The following is a 19307-nucleotide window of genomic DNA, read 5'->3' as shown; positions in this document are numbered from 1 at the left end:
AACACTTCTGTATTTTTGATTAAGTAAAACAGGACTTTTACCTCTAATGGGGTATTTTCACATTAATGTATTGGTGCTTTCTCTTAAGTACAGAATCTTAATACGTCTTTCACTCCTGTCAGTCAGTGCACCAGTGTGGTTCATCAATGTTTTTAATTGTTTTTGGACAACAGAGGAGGTCTATGGCACAAAGATCCCCCTAAATCCTCCACACTGGACCTTTAAATGAGGCGCGTTTATGTTTCTCAAAGTAACGTATCAGCATAAGGACCAAAATTCAGGTACTGTGTCGACACCAGAGCTGAAGATCTTCAAGTGATACCCAGCCCCACTATATGGTCAACAGAGAGCAAAGGTGTTATTTACAACATAAATCCAGCCACCTCACGTTGTGAGTTGAACTGCAGCCAAATGCTGTCATTTGAGACTCCACGGGGCCTTTGTCCCTCTTCCTGTGATCCATCTGCTGCTGGAGAGAACTGCAGCAGGCCTGCCATCAAGCTCACTGGCACCAGTCTGTTTTGCATGTGGCTGTTTGACACAACACAGCAGGAGTGGCATTATGGCCTGGTGGCAAGAGCAGCTCAATAGCTGTGGCAGTATTAGCTCTCATTATGCACACGCCAACTCATTAGAGCTCACCGTGGGGTGATGCTGACAGAGGGGACCCAGGCCTCCATCTGATGCACATCGCCTCACAGTGTGGAGGTGGCAATCCACGGCAGCACAAGACGCTACTCACTGATGGACCATTAAAGAAGCCTACAGCAGCAAAACAGTGCTCGCACTGAGCAGTGTGGGATGTTGAGGCAATAATGGGTTTTAATTGTCTGCCCTATGGACACCAGCATGTGATTAAATAAGTTTGTCTGATTTTTTTGCCTTATTTCTTAGGAATCGTTCTCTCTCTTTTATGTGCAGATTTTGTCATCCAAATTATGAAAAATGTGTTTCAAAGGGCCAATTTTTAATTGTGTTTGGTGACATTATTCATTTTTATGAAATTGTAGCGACGGCATCATGAATTTTATGAGCAATGTTTTTGGGGATGACTGTAATAATTGTAGCAGAAACGGTAACAGCAAAAACGGATAAAACTTGCTCAGAAACCGACACTGGTTGTCATTCTTCTCTTCGGATCTTTATATTTCAGCTCCCCCCTGCTTTTCATGTGGTTTATATCATGTGGCATTTCTATGAGGACTCTGACAACAGACAGCAAGTTAAACTCCTGCAGCGCTCCACAGCTGAGATAAGCACACAGAAGAACAACTTGCATCCCAAAGCGAGAATCATGTCACGCTGAAAGGAAATGAAACCATGCAGCTGTCCATCTCAGGTGGTACAGTACAGAAGGTGAAATTAATTTAGATGGATAAACCTGCTTACGTATCAGAAATGAAATGTAATAAGCTCTAATGAATGTTAAGATTTTGCACTTGTCTCTTTCAGTCTTGCCGGACCTCACAAAAAGCCCCCTATTGTTTTATAACCACTAAAAAACTCATCTCAAAGTTACTTTACTACTTGTCTGGCAGTTTTGTTTTTTTTTAATCAATGTTCTCTTGTACTAGTATGTGCCTTTCTTTCCTCTGGATTCTGCATGTTTTTAAAAGTTTTGTATGATTTATAAGTGTACAACTGCTGTAAAAACCCAACAAAAATTCAAGTGCAATAGACCATTTTCACACTGTGGTGAAGCTCGAATGCTGTTAATGAAATGCTGTACTGCTGTGTTCCGGGTTGCGAGTCATATAAACATTGGGAACCTGTCAAATCGGTACCATTTCACCACATCCTAATTGATTAGTAACTGAAAAGCCAAAAATTGGATGTACATTGGGCCATATTTCAAGGTGAAACAACATAAGTGATTACTGCTTAGCTACCATTAGACAACAACTAACTTTAGCAAAAGCTAACATTACCAATTGATAGCGTTAAACAACACAATGTAAAAGGCATAAATTAAATCTGAAATATAAGCTCACATCTTGGACACATTTATTTAAGCCTGTAAAAACAACACATTGGATTATCAAGCTTACAGTCTGTCTAACAAGCTTTATTGTAGAACACTACTGAATGGTAATGTTAGCTAGGAAGAGGTTGAATGCTAACATTAGCTCTTGTCTAATGGGTTATCAAATACGTTCTTTAATCTTTAAATATGGCCTGATTTCCAGATTGTGACTATCCTGTGTCTTTTACTTTGCTGATTAATCAGGTGAAATGATAAAATGATGAAGGTGAAATCAGATTCTCTGTTTATAAGACTTGCTGCGTGGAACACAGCAGTACAACATTATCCTTTTGATAGAGCATTTGAGCCTCCCACCCTGAGTGTGGCATCAGAGGAGAATGGCCGCTGTGTGAATGTGGCCCATCATTTAGGATAATTTTCATTGTCTCTACATCTTAAATCCTGAACAAATCCTTATAAAGCTGCATTGTTTTTTTATGTGCATTAGTATCCCCCTTCTGTGCTGTGGATGTAAACATCACATCCTGTTTTTGAGAAACCTGCCTGCTGGAGTTCTGGAGTAAATACAAAAATAACATTTGTGTTCAAGGCTCATAAATGTTTTGGGATAAATTAGTGTGTGAGAAAACCTGACCTGAAAACTGCAGTGGCCCTTTCAGACTGTATTATTTGTTCATTCTTTTATAAACTTCTCATTATCCTGTTGTAGTTGTCTAAATTTGTTTGTTGGCCCAATATGCCGATCGAGTCTTTATGGCCTATTATCCTTAATGGAGCCAATAGTATCCCCTTCACTTGTTTTTATGTTAATGTTGGTAATTTAAAGAAGAATCCTAAACTGATCCTAAAAGCTCAAAATGCTGTCTCTTGGGCTATTTTTGTGTCTTTTGTTGCAGTCTAAAATGGCATTCCTCTTTTGTTGAGTAACCCTTCCAATATCAAAGACTCTTCCAGCTCAGTGAACTTACAGCTGTAGCATCTGCACTGGGATCGACAATTTATGAGTTTGATTCCCTCTCCCAGTTTGTGAGTTCAGTCCCCAGATGGGTCATTGAAACTCTGTATCATAAAACTGCCCCAAGAATTAAAAACCTCTTCTAGACAAGTGTCTTATCTGAGCCTGTAGCACATCTGGGTCTCACAGGGGTTACGCCAGCGGTAAACTGTGCGCAGCTGCAGTGGAGGACGTGATGCTGGAGCACAAGTGAAGCAAAGAGACTCCAGGAAGTTACTGCTCCCATCATAAAATGGAGAATAGTTGTTTTTACACTTTGGTTTCTGTAAAGTTAAAACAAATGAGATATACTGTGTTAATTAGTGAGCTTTATGGTGCTCGTTTTTGCATTTGTTTTACCTTTGGAGAGGACTGGGGCGAGCTGCTTCATTCTGTTTGCAGTCTTTACGCTAAGCTAAGCTAAGCTAAGCTAAGCTAACTGCATATTGCCTATATTTAACAGGTAGATATGAGAGTAGCATCAATCTTCTTATGTCTCCAATAGAAGGCAAGTGTATTTTGCCATAGTATAACTCTAATTATTCTTTTTTATAAAAAGATACACTAGAGTACTCTACAGTACTCTGGTGTGTGTGAATATGAATATTTTTAATACCAATAAGGTCTGTGAAGGGATATATTTGATCTTACTGTGTCTGAAGTTTCATTTTGCTAATAGCAGGGGGTAAACATCACAGCTTATTGTCTGGGCCATTCCTTAGTCACCTTTTATCCCAGCAAAAATGCATTAACAAGGGGCCAGCTCTGCCCCTCCCTCTGTCCGTCTCTGGATCAATGTCCTGCAGTGCCATAAAGGCAACAATGATTGCCTGTCCAGGTCTAAAGGACATAACACAGGATTACGGAGGAACAAGAGTCAGACACCATATTCGCTTCATATCCTTCCTCATAAAGGCTCCATTAGCTCCTGCGCTACAGTAGCTTTATAGCTGCACTGTAAGGATTATCAACAGTAAACTGACACCAGCACTGTGTGTGTGTGTGTGTGTGTGTGTGTGTGTGTGTGTGTGACAGTATATCTGAACAGTGCATAATTGACTGCTGGCTATACAGATAATACTTTATAAAAAAGATCAATAAAACTTAACTACTTTACTACAACACATCTGCAGCCGTTTCCACACGCTGAAGATAATTTATTTTCTATTATGAAAACAGCAGGTCGCCATTTTCCTCAGCCACAGCAGGATTAAACTGCCACAACTAAATGCAGAGATCATTTCTCAGTGGAGCTGGTGCCCGAGAGGAGGGTGGAGACACACCTTCTTGTCACTAATAAGTCATTAGACTCATCAAAGTGGTGAGTCAGCAAGTTGCATTGAGCTGAGAAGAGGCACATTTTTCTTATTTTTCTTTTAGTTATTTGTGCCGTGGTAATTTTACACAGAAGAGAACATCAGGATGCTTCTTGCTGTTCTCCGTGCAGGGTGGACGGTCAGCATGAAGCTAAAAGAAGCTGCTCTGAGCGCTACAGCCCCTGCTTGTTCTGTCTACAAGAAAACATACTACATTCCACATACAGAGCCTGCAGTCATGCTAACAACTCTGCTGTGTTTTGAGCTAAACTCTGACATTGTGATGCTAACATTCTGATGTTGAGCATGTGTAATGTTTACCACTTGTTCACTGTCTTACTTTAGCATTAGCATTTAGCATAGCAGATTTGGATTCTTGCTGTTTGCTCATCTGCAGCTGGCTGTATGCATACATACATGCAATTGCATATCAATCCAGTCTGTCATAATATTGGTATGGTTAAAGGGAAAATGGAGTGATGAGAGTACAGATTTGGCTTAGCATGACAGGCGCGCTAGCTGCTCTGTGAGGCTGCACTTTGAGCTAACAACAGCATGCTAATGTCTAGCAGGTATGATGTTAACCATCTTAATTTACTATTTTAGCATGCTATTTGCTAATTAGCAGAAACACAATTACATGAATTTGGATGATCATCAAAGTCATCCGCAGAGGGAAATGAATGTCTATAAATCCCATGGCTGTCAATCCAATAGTTGTTGGGACATTTCACTCAAAACCACAAACTCATGGTGGTGCTAGAGGAAAAGTCAGAGAATCATTGAAGTCATTTGGATTTATCCTGTGGAAACCATGAATGCCTGTATAACAATTCAGGCTAATTTATCCAATACATTTCAGTAATATTTCAGTCTGGACCAAAGTGGACTGACCAACCAACATTGCTGTGGGTAAAAAGAAAAGCCTGACCACAAACTAAATTAGGCTGCCTCTGTGTGCTCTCATTTTTGTGGGATTATTCTGTTGTAAACCTCATTAAACAGAGCTTTTCTTCATTGTTACGCATACTGCAGTCTGTACTGCATTATGTAGGCGATGTGCGTAAGAGCATATTTAAATCCCTGTATGACTATCACTCTGTGAGGTCTTGCCACTGTATCAGCATCCCACCTCCTAGGAAGCAAATTTAGTCAGACGTCAAATTGGCTTCAACAATTCAAACAAACAGACACACTTGCTGTATATGAACACACACACATACTGTGTATATACACACACACCTACCGGGGGGCAGTATCTGAGCGTGTGTTTCTCACTCTGCTTGGACCGGTCTAACTTGAGGCTGCAGGAACAAATAGGGGAAAAAACACAGTGTTTGAGGTCACAGTGGGGTCAACAATCCTCCACATCAGGAAGAGAACCACCTCTTCATACAGGAGATCCACAAAACACACTGACTGCCAAACTACCTATTCTCCTGCCTGAGAGGAAACAAGAGAGCCAGACATCAAGCCAGATGTCTAATTAAGAGGATAATGGGCTGATCTGATCTTTGATCTGTGGTCAAGTTATAGTTCTAGCTCTTATAAATCAAACTGCTGGCAGCTATCAACTCCTCTGAATAGTTCCCCTCGCTTCCTGACGTGCTTCAGGTCTCACGCGGTTCCTGTGGACCAGGACAAGGGCAGAGGTCGGACTCGGACAATTGACTGCGTCTGTGTCACGTTTCAACACATGTAAAACAATGTAATCCACTGTCCTTTGTCACTGAAGACTACATGTCTGAATTTTCTGCATTGATGCTATCAGACCCAAGACTCAGACAGCCAATTTTTTTGTTTTGTTAGCATTAAATAAAACCTCCAACATTCAGCCCTCTGAATCACATAAAGCCAGTTGTACAGCTTCACTGCTGTGATATACAGTGAGTTTACACTGGTAACAGTATGAGACTGAGAAGTTATGAATCCATCTAGCACTGTTAAGTGACACATAATGATCTGCACTAACAGCATGTTAATATTTCACCACGGAAAACACACACGTTTGAGTTTGGTGGCCGTAGCTGAGGGGAAATGGGTTCATCTTGAACATTATTTATCCCACTTACATTATTTGGATGTTTCTCTGATTAAACTGTGAGGAGCATGTGAAACTTGCTGCCTTTTCCCAGCTGTCACGACTTAATGCAGTTTGAGAAATGACGCAATATAGACCATTTATACATTTGCTAATAAAAAGGCAAGTCTTTGAAATATTTGCGTTATAATTCAAAAGCTCGTAGATAAATAGATTTACAGTGAGCTATAATGCTCAGCTGATCGGCAGCACAATCATCACCGTTTTGATAATCAATAAGGGATTTGTGTCAGATTTTAAGTAAAAAAGGATTTGCTGGTTCCACTTTTTCAGTTGTGATGAATTGCTGCTTTTCTTTGTCTTCTGTGATAATAAACTGAATATCTTTGGGTTTATGAACAGCTGGAAAGACATCAAGACCTCTGAAGACGTCATCTTGGACTCCGGTAAACAGTCATTGACATTTATCACTTTTACAGACAAAACAATCATTTAATGTGGAAAATAATGAGCAGATCAATCACTAATGATAATAACTGCAGCTCTAAAAGGATTTCCTTTACCAGTTCATATAAATAACCACAGAACACAAGCAGTCTGCTTACTTGCACTCTCTCAACACGATGTACAGCACCACCTGGTGGATATTTTCATAGCATTTCAGATTGTATGATCTGTCACTGAATTAGTTTGATGAGTTTATGATTTGATTACACAAACACGTCAAACGGTGGAGGATTTATATGTATGAGAGCTTAACTAAAATTAACAGTGTTTTTCACAAAGCAAAAAAAAAAAACTAATTAAATACTAAACTCCACAGAGCTCAGGCTCTCTCGTTTCTGCAATTTCCTCAAAAAAGGGAATATTTACACTCACAATAGGAACCAACTACACACAACAGTTCAGAGATCAGGAAGAGTTCCTGTAAAAGGAAAGCATGTCATCTAGACTCTGAGCAGGCTGCTGGGCATCTGCAGGCTGGGGGGGCTGCTGACATGGAAACTGGGGAGGGTACTGGGGTGGGTACTGGTTTGGGTACTGTGGGGGAAATGGAGGAAACAGGTGAGGTGGTCCAGCAAAGTGAGGAGGAGGAAATGAAGGATAAAATGGAGGAGGGGGATACTGAGGATTAAAAGGGGGAGCAGACACAGGAGCTGAGTGTGCTGGGTGATCTGAAGGTGATGACTGTGATGAGGTCTGTGGTTGTGAAGCAGTTGGAGAATTTGGTTGAGGTGGAGGAGGTGAGGGAGCGGCTTCAGACTGTGGTTCCTCCTTGCACTCAGAGTTTCCTCCTGGGCCTTTGGACCACTTGAAGGACATCTTGGCTTCATTCTCCTGAGTTTTAATCTTTCCTGGTTTTTGTCCCTTTCCCTCGTTAAAGTACGCAGAGGGAGGTGCAAATTCTGAATCTCGCTCGTCGCGACGGCGAGTTTTCCACTCGCTAAACATGAACTCTGTAAGAAACAGTAAAAAGATAGTGTTAAAGAAGTCCATTATTTGACAAGGTACAGAAACAGTAATTTAAACCTTGAAACCAAAATTCATACTTTAGTTTGAATTACGGTCTCATCCACAACGCATTATAGCTATCTAAACACAACTCCATAACAAAAGACCACAAAAAGTGCAGTGAGAGATGACAACCTATACTAAAAACTACATAGCCCGCAACTTTTTATCACATGGTCACTTGTCAAGGAGAATGAGGAGGAAGGACCTACATTTACAGCAAAAATGATGCATGACAACAAGCAGTCTCAAGTCTTAACTGAAGTCCTGATGTAAGAGATGAATTCTTAATGTGAACATTTAAATAATAAGGCTTACCTTTGCCTCTGTCCCATTCTCTGACATGAGGAACTCCTGGTTTGGTGTCTCTCCTTTCCTGGATCTCCACTTCCACCTTCTTGACTGTGCTGACCTCTGGGAACTCCTCTGGTGGAGGCGAGGGTCCTATTAATTCACCTTCGCCCTCCTCTCCTAGGACAAACATTTCACGACAATCCCTCATTAACATTCATGTGATCACTGAACTGCAGCATGCAAACAGACTTTATACACAAACAGCTCCAATTGTATAATATCAAGATAAGCAGCAGCTGGGACTGATTTGATGTGAGGTGGGGGTGGGGGTGGATACTAACCTTCATTCTCCTCCTCCCTCTGCTCGTCCTCTGTGCCGTCCAGCTTGGCCTTCTTCATCTTCCTCTGCCTCACCTTGGCCAGTCGGGCCTGCAGGATGGCCTGCCTCTTCTCCTTCAGGTGTTCCCTCTTAGTGCGCTGCTCTGTTGTCTGAAAGACAGGACAGATGTAAAAGAGAGGCAAAGAAAGAGGGGAAAAAGAAGGGGACATTCATCATTCATTTACGCTCAAAACAGCTTTATTCATTAAAGTATAGAAGGACTCATAACAGTGATGACATATGGACAACATATGTGTGTCGGTCCAGTGCAGTGTGGATATACAGTATGTGTTTAAAGTCCATAAATGTAAGAGTATCCTTGTAGTGTGGGGTGGTTTAAATGCACAACTATGTCTGTGCTTATATCTGTCCAGTGATCAGCAGCTCACCTGGTCTCTGAGCATGTCCAGAGTCTCTCTCTGCTTTCTGCGCTGCTCTCCATCCTTAGAGAACGCAAAGTAACCCACACCAAGGTCCCGAGCCTCTGAGATGAACAAACAGACAAAACACATCTTTCAAACCAAAACATTTGATTTCGTATGTCTGCAGAAATGTTTCAGAAGTGTTTAAACAGTCACCTTGTCCCCTGATATCCTCATAGTGGATCGGTCCAACAGGCTTCTTCATCGCCTCCTCTTCCTCCCTCTCCCACTCCTGCCTCTGAAGCTCTCGACGCATGTCTTCTGAGAGTAAAGTCTTGTCAGCTGAGGATTTCCTTTATGGAATAATCACATCCAAAAGAGTTGAAGTTCACAGCACAACACCAACGTTCAATTTTAAGAAAGCATCACGTGCATCTTTAAAAAGTCGTTACATATACAATATTTACCCTTTTCCTTGAAATTCTTGGTCCATTTTCTTAAAACTTGGCAGGTCTTTCTTCATGCATCTTCGAGATCGGCCCAAAGCATCCACATAATCCACCCTTCACAAAAACATCTCATTAGGAGAACACTTTAATAACAGGGTTTCAAGTTGTGGCAATACAACATTTATTTGTACTGTTTTCATGTTAACTAGCACTCCAGGTTAGTAGTAGTGGTGGCAGTGGGAGTACTACTTCTTAAATCACTGGGATTTGTCGGTGCTTTTATGTTTTCCTTATATAGTTTAAGTGTATACTTTTAAACAACTTGTTTCCAGACCATTGAAAATGAATGACTCAGTTACCATTCCTCATCTGGGTGTTGAGGAGGGGGGACAGGAGATGGGTTGTCTCTTTCCTCGTGATCGCTTTCCTTCTGTGAAAGTGTTTCTCTCTTTTTGTCAATAATCTTCTGGGTGAAGTCAACCAGGAACAGACCCTCTGTCTCTTCATCTGACATATCACAGCACACGTTTATTACACAGTAGCTACATTTTCTCATGCAGTCAAATATTAGGAAGATGTCAATTACATTTCACCAACCGGGAAAATCTCCTTTTGTCATTTGCTCGTAGAGTTTAGCCTTCTCCTCCAACTTTCGTCTGTTTTAAGAAGATAAATGAGGAGTCAGCGGTTTGGTCGCTGTTATATTATGACAGTAAAAGTCCTGCACATCTGCACAATATGTTCAACTGACTTTGATGTATCGAGGCTCCTCTGCTCCTCAGACAGCTGCTCCGCGTCTTTCTCAGCTCTTGCTGAAACACCAGCATTTTGTTTGCTCCAGATATTAGGTTTCTACACAGAAGCATAAAGACAGGACACGGTCAGTAATCTCAATCACAAGCACAAGCAAGTAAAAAAAATATCCCCCCCAAAAAAACACAGATCCTGTACCTTGACTTTGGATTTTGATGTGAATCCAGCGCCATCGTTTTCTTGCCCGAGTTTGTCCTGTTTGAATTGTTCTTGCTTTCTGTACAGCTCAGCTTTAAGATCTACTAGCTGTAAGAAAAAAAATATAATCAAAATACAGATTAAGAACACGATTTAAGTGTTTATTCTTTGCTACTAACACAACTTTAACGCCTTGCTTATGATTAGCCTGACAGCAAGTTAGCTAACGTTAGCTGTTACTATCATTTGATAAAAAGTCCCGCAGCCACACAGGACATCGACAAAATGTTTATAAAGCTGCTTCTCAATGTAACTCACCGATGAAGCAGTCACATTGAAAGGTTTCTTCTTTTTATCCATATTTACGAACTCTTTTCTACGCCATCATCTCCATGGTACTGCTATCTTGACTGCGCCCGACTTCTTCGTTGGTGGTTCTCTCTCTAGCAAAATGTCGCTTTACCGCCAACTAGTGGCCTTTATTCTGTAAACACAATAGCTGTGTGTGTCTGTAAAGTCTGTCTGTCTGTCTGTCTGTCTGTCTGTATGTATGTATGTATGTATGTGTACACCTCAACTACAAACTGGACTGGACAAACAACACAGATGTGTGGCCAAAGTCGTCTCCATCTGCTAAGAAGACTGAGGTCCTTTGGAGTATGTAGAACACTGTTAAAAACATTTTCTGACACTGTAGTGGCATCTGCAATCTTCTACACAGCGGTCTGCTGGGGCTGTCAAGATAGACCGACTAACACTCATATAGGGCTTACTATACTTACATTTTTTGTACTAAAAGATAGTAAGAGGCTTTAAATATTACATCCTTCAGCACTGATTAGAAAATTAAAAATTAGTGATAAAGTTTGATGAAGTTGTGAAATATCACAATTTCGCTGACAACAAATTCAGAACAATGATTTACTAAGAACTTTGTTTGCTGTATAATGATCTGTTGTTACAGTATCTTTCAAAAAACATAACATCCAGACTACATGTGGATGTGTTTACAGAAAGAGACTGAAGCGTCATGTAGTAAACAGTGTGTGAATAGCAGCTTTGAACACTGAATGTGTGACTTATGTAAAGGTTGCATGGATATGGATCTATTTTAACCCCACAATTAAAAAAAACCATCACTTGCTGCACACACGCTCATGTTGGAAAACAGCCAGTTAATGATAATTGTATGAGACAGACTGAGTGGAGCACAGCTGGGCTCTGGGTCAGTCAGCAGACTCAGTTTTAGGTTGGTTTAGTTTTGTTTAAATAGGTTTTTCTTCAATTAAAACTAAAAAAATAAGCAAACATTTTATAATTGGTAGCATTACCTGTTTCTAAAATATACATTCAGTTCGATGCACATAAGACTTCTTAAAAGAGAATTCTTTACAGTTCAACCAGTGTGATTGTTTAATATTGATCTTCATATTTAACTGTGTTGATACAAAGTGAGTTTTCTCTCTGTGCAAACACTATTTGTATTGCACTGTTCCTGGGAATAATAGCTCAATATTGGTATGCTGCTGTAAGCATGCATAATAGGCCCAATATCTGTATCTCTATGACAGCAATACTATTACCTCCATCACCACATTGAATAGGTGAGATGATCAGCAGGGCTGCTATCAGGACACAACAGAGAAATGTCTACTTTGTTATCAATTCAAACATTTGAACAGTCCAGTGCTACCACAAAAAAGACAGCACAAGCGTCTGTCACTGTTATATTGAAAAGAAAGAGGATGAAAGGTATATAAAGGTATGAAGCCAGAAGCTGAACTCACAGTCATTGACCAGCAGATCAATATTTCTGACCATTTACATGGTAAACTGCTTCATTATATTACCTTCAGTAAAGCGAGCAGCTGAGATTTTTATCCCACCATGTTTTTGAAAAGAAACAGCTGTTTACTGGTGTTTCTGCTGTGTTCTCTGGCCTTGTGGTGCAAGTCGACCAGCGCAGGCTCCAGCTTCCTCAGCCCTTCACTAAAACCTCAGGTAAAGGAGCTTTTTGGATGAACTCTTTTAGAAGAAACTGAATGATATGTGCATCTGTTGTCTTTACATTCTGCTGTTTTGAATATGAAGCCATCATCACTTTAAACATGAGGACGATTGAGTCAATAAGTCAACAGTTACTTGGCTGTGGGGTTTTTTTTCCTTTGTCTTCATACTTAGAATATAACAAGCTTATTCAACCTCCTGCTATCCTACTGAGCCCAATAGACAACTTCTGACAAATTTCTGAATTTAAGAAATGTTACAGAGTTGTGCAGATGACAGTCCTATGACTGAAACACTCACCTTTTTATTGTCTGCAGGCATTTTTCTTACCATATAGTGGAAGTTTGTAAATTTGGAAGAGTAAAAAGAGGAAAATTTGACACATCACCAGATGAATTAAGGGCTATATTGTGCAATTATAGTTAGAACTTCAAATAAAGTGACTACACTGTTTACTATACTGTATTCAAGCAGAGAAGCATGTAAATCTCACTGACTGCATTTTAACTTCTGACATTAAGCTAAATGGGTTACAATCATGAGATTTCTCTGTTCAACCACAGAACAGGGGGAAGTCTTCCAGGGTCGGCCGCCAAGTCATGGAGGAGCCGAGTCCACCCACTGAGGACCACCACATCACAGTTAGTGGACAGCACACTTGTGACTATAGACCACCACCAAAAAGTTCCCTCTGACTTCATGGTCTTCCTCTCCTCTAAGCAGATAACCGCTCCATTTGAAATTGGCGTCACCATGAAAGAAGAGGACTTTGAGGAGTACGCTGAGGCACTGCAGGCGATCATTCAGCGTCTGCTGGGGAGCACAGCAGGTTTGCCTAATTCCTCTGTTTTACACATAAGAAAGGTGTGTTCCCTTCAGCCAATATACAGTAAAATAATTAAAGTTACAATTACAGTTGTTATTTTGAACATGTTTCTTCGCCTTACAGAGAGACCACCACAACTCTAAAGACCATGGACAAGAACTTCAAACTTGCTCCCTCAACTCCTTCCAATTTCAACTTTCAACTAGATAGTGATCCTTAAAACACTGAAAGCAGAGGCATGCTGGTCTCATTTCTTTAAACACTTAATTTACCCTTTAGCTCAGGACTCTTAAAACATTGCTACTTGGACTGGGGCTAATTAAGTTATGGTCTGTACCAATAAAATCTTAGAGAAATGCCAGATGTCCAGATCATTACCAACTTAAACATTAACCTCTTTAGCAGGCGACACCATGTGAAAATAACCTGAACTCATAATCATTTTTGGAGCCACATCACAGTCTTCATCAATGATGAGAGTTGGTTCAACTGTCATCATCATCGCTATGACCTTACTGTGGAGCTTAACTGATGAAAACATGGTTGAATTTAATACTGAACAGAAGTTGATGTAAGTTGAAAATGGTTATATAAAGAACTTGAAATGATTTTGTCAAACTACTGGTCTCAAGGTTAAGGATGTGTAAAACTGTAGAGAAATGAACAGACATTTCATAGACATTGATCATTAAGTCACACTCTGTAGTCTCACATTAGAATCTATCTTTATTAGTCAAACTTTCCTGTGTCGGCAGATGAGTCATTCAGATTGTTACCTGTGTAATTTAACATCACAGCACAGTATGTACTGAACAACCAGTCCTTATATGTCATCAGAGACCCACGTGTGCCCATAAAAATAAAGCATCAGTTAAATTTTTGTCTCTTTGTCTCATCTTTGGCCAATTTAAAATATATAATATAAAAATAATTATAATTAAGGTCAAATGGAAGGAATGGACAGGAGTCCATTATCATCCCTTTCATCAGGTTATACATGGAGAAGGCTTTAGGCTTTCATGTTGTGATACAACTCTATAAAAAAAAATGTACCTAAAAATAAGAATAAATCTGTTCACGATAGTCACGGCCCTGAAGTCTGCTGCTTTGGCAGCTTCCACAGACCTTTAGGGCCTCCAGCTTTACAAGCACAATTCCAGGAATAAGTGTTGTTTTATTCAAGGAGTGAACACCAAATGGACCGAACAAGGTTGCACAACTTCATGTTCAAAATAGAAGAACTAAGTCAAACACAGCACACCACATAGTGCTCTGTGTACCATCTTGTAGCTTTTAATGAACAGTGTGCCCGGGAACTACTGGAAACTAGGCTTTCATCAAAAACCTGCAAGAGCTGAAATGTACACATTTTAATGCACTTCTCCTGTCAAAGCTGATATACAAGAGACACATCTACCCATCTGCCACTAATTGAATCCTCAGATGGCTCACTCTAACCACCTGTAAAAGTAGGCCAGGCTCATCACTCTCAAAATAAAAAGCACTTGAGCTGAATGTGTTTGTCGGCGGTGGTATCAAAGCAAGCTAATGGACTAGTCTCACAGCCACTTCCTTTCTTCAACGCGGAAATAAGATTTGCTCCCACACACCACACATATTTGTATCACTGTATTACAGACAATACTCTCTTCCCCTTCACACCTTCATGTGCTCTTCACACAGCACTTCTGTGCATTAATTCAACAAAACATAGTTGCTGAATAAAAAAAACCTTCCACTGTATCAAACAAACTAGATCACATGAAAGAGCCAAACAGATAAACATCCGGACAAGTTAGAACGAGGAAAGGCATGTCAAATTATGGCAACACAGCAAAAACTACAACGTAAAACCAACAACGCTGAGGAATTAATTCCTTTGAAGAACAATGACATGCAGCATCTCCATCAGACAAGAGACATTTTCTTATTCTTTTTTTCCTTTTTTCAGCCTTTTATTCAGTTCAAGTTCAGGATCTCGTCTTTTAGGTCGTTTAAAATGAGACAACCCTCTCCATATTCTGACATCTCTACATGGAGGATTAATAAATCTAAAACAAAAAGCCACATAAAATGTTTGTGTCACAAACCAGCTCCAAAACCTTTGTGTTCTTTCGTGCTAGTTTTTATCCATCAACTCTGAGGATCATATGCCGTAGAGCTGAGTGGTGTTGCTTCGAATGGTAGCGACAACCGTGTCCATGTCTTCCCCCTTGAGCAGACTCAGCTCCTGCAGCGTGTGGATGCCCATTCCAGGATGTGAAAACCGGCAGACATCTTTATTCACCTGTCACAATGAGACACACTTATCATATGTATGGAGTCAAAATCCACTCTGTTTAAGTGTACCAGTGCTGTCGACAGTACAACACAGACCCTTAATAGCTGATATTTTGTACCAATTATTGTTTTCAGTCAGGGTTGGAAATTAGCATCCATTTGCACATCCATTTGCTGTCAAATGGCACATTCAGGTAAGAAAAGATAGTACAGGGTAAGTCAGGTCCACCGCAGCTTGAATATTTTAGATGTTGTTTTATGATTTGTATTTTCACTCAAGCTGATGATTTTTTTCTCAATTGATCGTTTGGTCTTTAAAATGCCAGAAAAAAGAGAAAAACATCCATTACAATAAGCCCAAGGTAAACTTCAAATATCAATTCTTCATTAAATGGGGAACAGTTGTGTGGTAAGAGTTCTTATATGAGCTGACTTCACCAGCTGTGATTATGATACACATTTAGCTTGTTCAATGTGTAATTTGTAATAATTAGCAGTTATTCATTATACTAAAAACTGAAAAAAAACAAAGACTGCCAATCATTAATGACATGAGAGCAGAGTCTGTGTTTTCCTGGTTCTAGCTGGATTTAAACCTACCTGTCTGGGCAGGAAATATGGTGCGTCAGTCTCCAACACAATGCGGTTCAGAGGGATCTGGCGGACAGCATTTCGGGCCTCTGTGGCCCTCAAATAAGTGATCAGGGCTGTGAAGCCCACGTACAAGTTGGGGAACTCTGTCAGGAAGGGCTCAATCACTGGATAACTGTTTGTGAAACAGTGCCTGGAAACCACAAATGCAAGCAAGAAAGAAAATGCACAGACTAAATGCACAAAGGTTACACTTTGATGGGCCTGAAAGTTTTATTTCTCAAGTTTTGGTCTCATTTGATTTGGCAAAAATAAGCAAAAATAAAAATAATCTAAAACAAAATGACATTTCTGATGAACAGTCAGTGCTAACCAGGGTGAAAATGAAAACTATGAGAGATACTTACTGAATGGAAATTTATGAAATGGATTTTGCAGACAAATGGCAGCCATAAGCAGCATCAAAAATGTGGTTTGATTTCATTTTTTTCATTTAAACTGAACAGAGCAGTTGCTACTTTGTAACATTTTTCACATTGATATAGACAAAAAAATGTGGCATTAAAAGAGAATAAGTCCTCCACACTCACCTGTGAATTTTGTGTTCTCTAGGAACACACTTCCTCATGATTGCCAGCAAGTCATCATCTGCATCCCTGCAGTGGATCACCAGAGGCTTCTGCATGGCCACAGCCAAACGCAGCTGACGCTCAAACACCTTCACAGGGAAACAGAGACACAAAACATGGACCTTAATCCTTATTTTACAATTTCACCATTCTATTCCACACTATGTATTCCTGACCACAGTTATGAAGGCCTGTCCAGTTTAAGATAAATAAGATAAATACTTAATGGACTGGAAATTTTTATTCAAATGAGACAATATCAAACTAGACCTTACCTCTTTTTGCCTGGAGGCGTCGGTGGAGTTTTTGTGGGAGTAGTCCAAACCCATCTCGCCAAATGCCACAGCTTTTGGATGCCGCATGGCCATCAGTATACTGCGCTCATGGACACTTGAGTAGTATTTGGCAAAGTGGGGGTGGCACCCAAATGCCCCCCATACTGAGTCTTCAGCCAGCAAACCTTCCCACAGGGCCTCCTTCACCATGATCCCTGGGTTGCAGAAGTTGGTAATACAGCCTCTGAACTGTGGAGGAAAGCTGTTTTGGTACAGCTTTTGAAAGCTGCTGAATGTCCCGCAGAACCCAAGTTTTCCATAGAGCATGTCTAGATGGCAATGTGTGTCTATGAAACCGACCTGTTTGGCCAGGTGGGGGTAACTGGTCCATATAGGTTGCGATCCCATGGATAATCGCTTCGGAGTGCTACGACGAGCAAGGGAGCGGGGGGGGTGACGCATGGAAGAGCCACCATCTGAGTGTCTGCGTGTGTTTGAGGAGGTCAAGCACGGGTTCAGTACTCCTCTGTTTGACTGTAGTGGCAGAGCAAACGGATCCAATAAATGGGCCATCATGTCGGAGGAATGACATCTCTCAGTCTTGATGGTGAATGCCTTTGAAGGGCTTGTGTTCGGTGGATGGGGCTGCTTCAGTGAGACAAAAACTTCCCTCGGCATCTCCATGTCCCCAGGAGCTGCCTGGATGGTCGTTTCATCAGTGGATAAAAAGGTGAGAGAGGAAGTTGTAGCTCCCTGGGTATTCACTGACGGGCTTTTCCATTGTTGGCTGCCATTCTGATGAGACGTGAAACAAAAGGAAGAATCTGGGATATACTCCAGAGCGGGGAGGGACGAGTCACAATCCTCAGCCTCTGGTATATTTCCAAATAACTTGTCTTGAGAGGTTGTCTCGACAAACAAAGACTCCTCAGCAACAAAAGTCTTGGGTGAATCTTCTCCTTTCATCACAACACTCTAAAAAACATAAATAAAGAATAAATGACAAAAAGCATCTCCTGTGAGCTTGGTGACAACTCTATGGTCACAAGAGTTCAAGAAGTCAATTTTCTGGCTTCTGTACAAATATTACGGTTTCTTTTGATTAAAAAAAAAAAAAAAAAAAAAAATTAGCTAACTGAACAAAAATGAAATCACGGGTAACAAAATGAACACATTATATGCAAATGAAACATTTTAAATTATACATAAGCGAACAAAAAAAAAAGACTGATTCCTTGGTGTTATCTGACTTACCCTTCTGTCTGTTTTTGGCTCTGAGCGGTCATCTTGGGCTTCTGTTTCCTCAAGCACATGAAAGGAGGACCGCTGATCTTCCAGGGCAGAGCTGTTGTTCTTGGATTTATTCTTACGTTTGGTCAAGGAACGGTTAATATTCATGACCATTCTGTCGAGTGACGTCGGGCTGGGCACTTCAGTCTTCACTGGTGAGGATTCAAATGGCAAAGGGCTGTTTGTGCGAGTGTTGGGGGTATCAGTAGTGCTGCATCTTGCTTTTGTGTTGCCAATGGCTGCAATCAGTGCCATCCTGTAGATAGCCTTTGATCCCTCCTCGGGTGTCCTCTCTTTCTTTTTCAAGATAAATGAGTGAGATGGAGGTGACAATACTTGCTGGCTCTCTGTGGATTCCAGCTGCTTGGATGACTTGTCTATAGGTTTTTCCTGATAGTTATGGTGCAAAAAGGACAGATAAATCAGTAATTTCTTGACAAGAACTGGATATAATGAATGAGATAGCACGTCTGAGACTCTAGTTTTGATATAAGAAAGAAGATTTAGAATAAATAGTTACCTTTGAGTGCAAGAAATATTCAGTATTTTTCTTGCAAAGCTTTCTAAGCTTAAGTTTGCCAAAAGAGAGCACACTTCCACCAAGCACATCTGCTTTTCTCTTGGGAGTGTCCAGACTCAGTGCTCCAAGGCCATCGGGTCCTGGAGAGTCAGTGAGGGACAAAGTGCTTGAATCTTCATTCGGCGACATGTTCAAGCGAGGAGGTGTGCCTGAGCCAGCATCTCTTCCCTGAAGATGTGCGGGTGAGGTGACTGCAGTTTGTCGCCACTTGAATATTATCTTCTTTTTCCTGCTGTCCATGTTGAAGATCCTAAATCAATACATGGTTGGAAAAGTAATCAACAGATCTGTATGACCATCAAGTACATCATGCAAGCAACACGATGAAAACATGAACGCATCACTGTTAAAATAATGAAGTCAAACAAGGTGGTGTTCGATCATTTCCTGACAATAAGAGGACATGCATCTGTCAGATGGTCAATTTAGCGAGCAGATGAAGACATAAACAATGGCAACTCTCATTAAATATACGGTGCACAAGCACTGCCACTACTTCTGTATTTTCTTTAAAACATTACCTAAGAACACATCTTTCTAAACTGCC

The 19307-nt window shown here is 40.6% G+C and overlaps 3 protein-coding genes across 3 annotated transcripts; 1 reads left to right on the top strand and 2 right to left on the bottom strand.

Moving 5' to 3' along the window:
* Nucleotides 1–6814: 6814 nt before the first annotated feature.
* On the bottom strand, nucleotides 6815–10753 carry ccdc174 (coiled-coil domain containing 174). Its single transcript, XM_076760637.1, has 11 exons — nucleotides 10601–10753; nucleotides 10283–10390; nucleotides 10083–10183; nucleotides 9929–9987; nucleotides 9691–9838; nucleotides 9350–9445; nucleotides 9099–9235; nucleotides 8910–9004; nucleotides 8483–8630; nucleotides 8166–8318; nucleotides 6815–7792 (listed from the first exon to the last, which is right to left on the bottom strand). Exons 1-11 carry the CDS (start codon nucleotides 10640–10642, stop codon nucleotides 7248–7250), a joined length of 1632 nt encoding a protein of 543 aa, XP_076616752.1. The 5' UTR covers nucleotides 10643–10753; the 3' UTR covers nucleotides 6815–7247.
* Nucleotides 10754–12169: 1416 nt separating this feature from the next.
* Nucleotides 12170–13258, top strand: ghrl (ghrelin/obestatin prepropeptide). Its single transcript, XM_076741973.1, has 4 exons — nucleotides 12170–12283; nucleotides 12853–12930; nucleotides 13013–13118; nucleotides 13239–13258. Exons 1-4 carry the CDS (start codon nucleotides 12170–12172, stop codon nucleotides 13256–13258), a joined length of 318 nt encoding a protein of 105 aa, XP_076598088.1.
* Nucleotides 13259–15261: 2003 nt separating this feature from the next.
* tatdn2 (TatD DNase domain containing 2) lies at nucleotides 15262–19000 on the bottom strand. The gene is made up of 6 exons (XM_076739682.1): nucleotides 18701–19000; nucleotides 18145–18570; nucleotides 16891–17865; nucleotides 16577–16704; nucleotides 15996–16179; nucleotides 15262–15402 (listed from the first exon to the last, which is right to left on the bottom strand). The coding sequence occupies exons 1-6, from the start codon at nucleotides 18998–19000 to the stop codon at nucleotides 15262–15264; spliced, it is 2154 nt and encodes a 717-aa protein (XP_076595797.1).
* Between the last annotated feature and the right edge of the window lie 307 nt (nucleotides 19001–19307).

The sequence above is a fragment of the Chaetodon auriga genome, chromosome 2 (genome assembly GCF_051107435.1).
Source record: "Chaetodon auriga isolate fChaAug3 chromosome 2, fChaAug3.hap1, whole genome shotgun sequence".
NCBI lineage: Eukaryota > Metazoa > Chordata > Actinopteri > Chaetodontiformes > Chaetodontidae > Chaetodon > Chaetodon auriga.
Note: the sequence above shows the minus strand (reverse complement) of the source record. Positions and strands in the feature narration are given on the sequence as shown.

Coding starts and splice junctions, on each gene's coding strand:
- ccdc174 (XM_076760637.1), bottom strand. CDS start 10,642: ATGGATAAAAAGAAGAAACCTTTCAATGTGACTGCTTCATCG. Junction 10,184..10,282: donor CATCAAAATCCAAAGTCAAG/GTACAGGATCTG, acceptor GCTTCTGTGTAG/AAACCTAATATCTGGAGCAA. Junction 9,988..10,082: donor AGGAGCCTCGATACATCAAA/GTCAGTTGAACA, acceptor TTCTTAAAACAG/ACGAAAGTTGGAGGAGAAGG.
- ghrl (XM_076741973.1), top strand. CDS start 12,170: ATGTTTTTGAAAAGAAACAGCTGTTTACTGGTGTTTCTGCTGTGTTCT. Junction 12,284..12,852: donor GCCCTTCACTAAAACCTCAG/GTAAAGGAGCTT, acceptor GTTCAACCACAG/AACAGGGGGAAGTCTTCCAG. Junction 13,119..13,238: donor TCTGCTGGGGAGCACAGCAG/GTTTGCCTAATT, acceptor TTCGCCTTACAG/AGAGACCACCACAACTCTAA.
- tatdn2 (XM_076739682.1), bottom strand. CDS start 19,000: ATGGACAGCAGGAAAAAGAAGATAATATTCAAGTGGCGACAAACTGCA. Junction 16,705..16,890: donor ACGCCTCCAGGCAAAAAGAG/GTAAGGTCTAGT, acceptor TTCCCTGTGAAG/GTGTTTGAGCGTCAGCTGCG. Junction 16,180..16,576: donor AGAGAACACAAAATTCACAG/GTGAGTGTGGAG, acceptor TGTGGTTTCCAG/GCACTGTTTCACAAACAGTT.